The sequence below is a fragment of the Piliocolobus tephrosceles genome, chromosome 1 (genome assembly GCF_002776525.5).
Source record: "Piliocolobus tephrosceles isolate RC106 chromosome 1, ASM277652v3, whole genome shotgun sequence".
Classification (NCBI taxonomy): Eukaryota; Metazoa; Chordata; class Mammalia; order Primates; family Cercopithecidae; genus Piliocolobus; species Piliocolobus tephrosceles.
Window position 1 is genome coordinate 99,257,820 of NC_045434.1, and position 4,482 is coordinate 99,262,301.

Below are 4,482 nucleotides of genomic sequence, written 5' to 3' on the forward strand. Positions count from 1 at the left end.
CCTCGGCCTCCCAAAGTGCTGGGATTACAGGCATGAGCCACCATGCCAGGCCTAATTTGGTTTTTTAAGTGTGTTTCTTTAAGAGTACTAAATGAGGATAAAGTCGCATACCTGGAAAGTTTGTGAAGATGAAGTAAGATATTGCACACAAGTGCTAGCAGGGTCTGGTACCCAATGAACATTAGAATCTGATATCTCCCTTTCATTCCTGTCCTATGCCTCCCTGGTTCGAGTTACCATTGTCTTTGCTCCTGGTTTCCCATACCAGCAGCTGGATGTCATGCTGGTGAGTTTCACCATTCTTTCATTTTCTCCCCTCCCTCTTCTCCAAACCACAGTGCATTTGCTGAGAGCACCTGGGCGCCCGTGAATCAAGGTCAAAACTATCCCCCTGAGACACTCACAGGGGTCTTTCTGAAAAAAATGTTTTGGTGTCTTACTAGTCTCATTCTAAAAAGGATGATTCTCCTGGGAGATGGAGGAACCCTGTCCTCTTTCTCCAAGTTGCAGCATCATTTTCTGGTTCTCCCTGGGCCATGCCCTCTTCAGCTGCCAGTTTTGAGACACTGCAGTGTGAGGGACCTGTCTGCACGGAGGAGAGCAGCTGCCATGTGGAGGATGATTTGACTGATGCAAGCGAAGCTGGCTTCCAGGTCAAGGGTTACACTTTCAGTGAACCCTTCCACCTGATTGTGTCCTACGGTGAGGTCCCGGGAAGACCTGAACAGTGCCCTAAACCCCTTCTTTCAGCCCCAGAGCCCACCCAGGAACGTGTCCCTAGGAAACTGGCCATGGGATGAGGTACCTCCTTCCCAGTCTTAAGCCCACAGCAACCAGGGTGCTGTAAGTCCTAGGCCCTAGGGAAGTTCTCCCATACTCCCAACTAGGGGTGAGAGTTTACCTGGACCCTCAGAGAAAGTTTACGGGAGTAGGCATCCCTGGGGGTAGCTCCCAAGGGAGGCCCTGGGTGACACTCAGCTCTTTCTCTGGACCATAGACTGGCTGATCCTCCAAGGTCCAGCCAAGCCAGTGTTTGAAGGGGACCCGCTAGTTCTGCGCTGCCAGGCCTGGCAAGACTGGCCACTGACTCAGGTGACCTTCTACCGAGATGGCTCAGCTCTGGGTCCCCCCAGGCCTAACAAGGAATTCTCCATCGCCGCGGTACAAGAGGCAGACAGCGGGCACTACCACTGCAGTGGCATCTTCCAGAGCCCTGGTCCTGGGAGCCCAGAAACAGCATCTGGTGTGGCTATCACAGTCCAAGGTGAGAGCTAGAAGCAGCATCGTCATGGCAGGGGAGGGTAAGGAGAGACAGGGAACCCAAATTGTCTTTCTTTAGCCTAGAGGTGGCAAGATCATCAAAAGATTATGGAGCAGGTTGCTGGCAAATGCCCAAGTTGGGCTTCAAAAGGGATGAGACCTCAACATTGACTTTTCAAGTCATCTAGCCCTACTCAGAGTCCAGCATGGTTCCTGCCACCCAGATCTATGCTTCCCAGCGCTCACTGATTGGGTGTCTGGACTACTATCAGATTTGTCCATCTGTGGATCTTTCCTAGTCCTGTCTACTTGCAGGAAGAACTTGACAGATTCAAATGGAATCTAAGACAGCCCGTTCCTGCTGGAAACGGGAAAGGAAGTGTGACTCCCTGAGGCTCTTCGCCCGCATGTGTCTACCTGTATATAAGATGGCTGAGTTCTTCTTTCTTGCCTTTTTCCCAGAACTGTTTCCAGCGCCAATTCTCAGAGCTATACCCTCAGCTGAACCCCAAGCAGGAGGCCCCATGACCCTGAGCTGTCAGACAAAGTTGCCCCTGCAGAGGTCAGCTGCCCGCCTCCTCTTCTCCTTCTACAAGAATGGAAGGACAGTGCAAAGCAGGGGGGTCTCCTCAGAATTCCAGATACCCACAGCTTCAGAAGATCACTCCGGCTCATACTGGTGTGAGGCAGCCACTGAGGACAACCAAGTTTGGAAACAGAGCCCCCAGCTAGAGATCAGAGTGCAGGGTGAGTTCCTATCAGAGTGCAGGGTGTCTGTTTGGCATGCATGTGAGTGAAAAGGGGAGATAGGATGAATTGGCCTGTGAGCTGGGATTCGGTGTGAGCAGGTTAAGAAGGGACACAGAGGAGACAGGAACAATGGGCCAGAATCCCTGATGATGAGAGACAGCACAAATAGAGAACTTCTCCCTCAGACTGTGGTGCATACCTCACCAGTCCAAGAGCTGAGCAAGTCCCATACCTGCTGCCACACAAGCCTTAGCATCCCCCACCATGCTCTCTGGGCATTTATAGGAATTTAATATCTGGAATGAAGACGGGATAGTCTGAAGTCTATGTTCAATTCTGAGAGCCACTGTTAAGAGGCTGCCCTTGACCTGAAACACTCCCAGAGGAGGTGTCCAGGGTGATAAGGGGGCTTGAAGTCATGCCATATGAAAAATAGTGGAAGGGGCTGGAGATGCTATCCTGAAGAGGAGATGACTCAAAGGCTAGTAGGGGTGTCCTCAAAAAGCTGAAGGCGGGCATTAGCACAAGGAATTAGACTAATGTCATATGTAATAAAGAGGCTGACCTAGAACCAGTTACCACATTCATGCCTCAGGGAATTAGATTCAGCCTTGATAGAGAAACAACTGGCTAATGGTTATAGCTGTCCAGTGGTAAAGCCTCACTGCTGAAGAATTCCAAACAGAGGTGGCAAGCTTCAGATTAAAATTTGGACCAGGAGGGACACTAGAGTCCTCAAGTCCCTGCTGCCATTGAGTCCTACAGCCACTTTCAGAGAATAAGAAAGTTTGGCCAGGGATGGGAGGGAAGGCCCAGAGTCAGACTTCACTCTTGTGTGTGCCTCCTGCCCCGTAATCCAGGTCCCCCCAGCTCTGCACCTCTCACTTTGAATCCAGCTCCTCAGAAATCAGCTGCTCCAGGAACTGCTCCTGAGGAGGCTCCTGGGCCGCTGCCTCCGCTGCCAACCCCATCTTCTGAGGATCCAGACTTTTCTTCTCCTCTGGGGATGCCAGATCCCCATCTGTATCACCAGATGGGCCTTCTTCTCAAACACATGCAGGATGTGAGAGTTCTCCTCGGTCACCTGCTTATGGAGTTGAGGGAATTATCTGGCCACCGGAAGCCTGGGACCACAAAGGCTACTGCTGAATAGGAGTAAATAATTCATCCGTGATCTCGCTTAACCACCCCAATAAATCTGATTCTTTCTGTTTTCTCTTCCTGTCCTGCACATATGCATAAGTACTTTTACAGGTTGTCCCAGTGTTTTGTTAGAATAATGTAGACAGGTGAGTGTAAATAAATTTGTACAAAGTGAGAATTGGAGTTTAGTTATAATTGCGTATTCTCTCTTAACACAACAGAATTCTGCTCTTTAGATCAGGAATTTCTATCTGTTATGTAGACCAGAATTTTGTGATTTAAAGAGAATTAATGCAGGTGGATTTAATACAGCAGTCTCAATTGGAGGCAATTTTGCTCCCCAGATGACATTGGGCAATGTTTGAAGACATTTTGGTCATTACACTTGGGGGGGTGAGGGGTGGTGGGATGTGTGTACTACTGGCATCTAGTAAATAGAAGCCAGGGATGCTGCTAAACATCCTATAATGCATAGGGCAGTACCCACAGCAAAAAATAATCTGGCCCAAAACGTCAGTTGTATTGAGTTTGAGAAACCCCAGCCTAATGAAACCCTAAGTGTTGGGCTCTGGAATGGGACTTCACCCTTTCTAATTACTATCTCTTTCCAGCCACATTCAGCTATTCTTATTGACATACTAGTCTTTAGTTGGTGCGATTGTCTGTTCTTTAGTTCTAGTTTGTGTCCCCTCAAAAGCCATATGTTGAAATCCTAATCCCCAAGGTGATGGCATTAAGAAGTGGGCCTTTGGGAAGTGATTAGATCAGGAAGGCAGGGCCCTCATGATTAGGATTAGTGCCCTTATTTAAAAAGGCCCCAGAAAGCTAACTCACCCTTCTACCATATGAGGACATGGCAAGAAGATGACATATATAAGAACCAAAAAACAGCTCCTACTGAACACCGACTCTGTTGTTGCCTTGATCTTGAACTTCCAGCCTCCAGAACTATGAGAAATAAATTTATGTTGTTTGTAAGCTATTCAGTTTCTGTATTTTGTTATAGCAACCCAAATAGACTAGGCAGTTGGCCTCTGCTACATGGCTGAGTTTATGATATGTTAAAAATACTCATAAAACAGTGTCTCTGTCTACAGAGGGCTTACACTGTGGGATAGAAGAGAGTAGTAGCCCATCCTATAACACAATTAAAGCAGGGTATATAAAAAATTTCTTACAAGATCCTACTGGGCTCGGAAATAAGTGACCGAATATAATACTGCCAGAGTTGCAGATAGTTGTTTTTAATTCATCTGTCTCTGAAATTGTTTTATTTAATAACACATAATGACTCTGTTTTAGTCTCGTATTAATACTTTTTTCTATGCT

The 4,482-nt window shown here is 47.7% G+C and overlaps 1 protein-coding gene across 3 annotated transcripts in view; it reads left to right on the top strand.

Moving 5' to 3' along the window:
• The window catches only part of FCRLA (Fc receptor like A), an 8,257-nt gene extending 4,122 nt beyond the window's left edge, over positions 1-4,135 (top strand). Inside the window, exons 2-6 of one of the 3 annotated variants that reach the window (XM_023190335.2) lie at positions 269-286; positions 550-702; positions 998-1,264; positions 1,723-2,007; positions 2,871-4,135. In XM_023190335.2, coding sequence (XP_023046103.1) covers positions 269-286; positions 550-702; positions 998-1,264; positions 1,723-2,007; positions 2,871-3,163 — 1,016 coding nt within the window. In that variant the 3' untranslated portion in view covers positions 3,164-4,135. Of the gene's footprint in view, positions 1-268; positions 287-504; positions 703-997; positions 1,265-1,722; positions 2,008-2,870 lie in introns of all 3 variants that reach the window. The other 2 variants (XM_023190337.1, XM_023190334.1) reach the window with 2 other exon arrangements.
• The last annotated feature ends 347 nt before the right edge of the window (positions 4,136-4,482 follow it).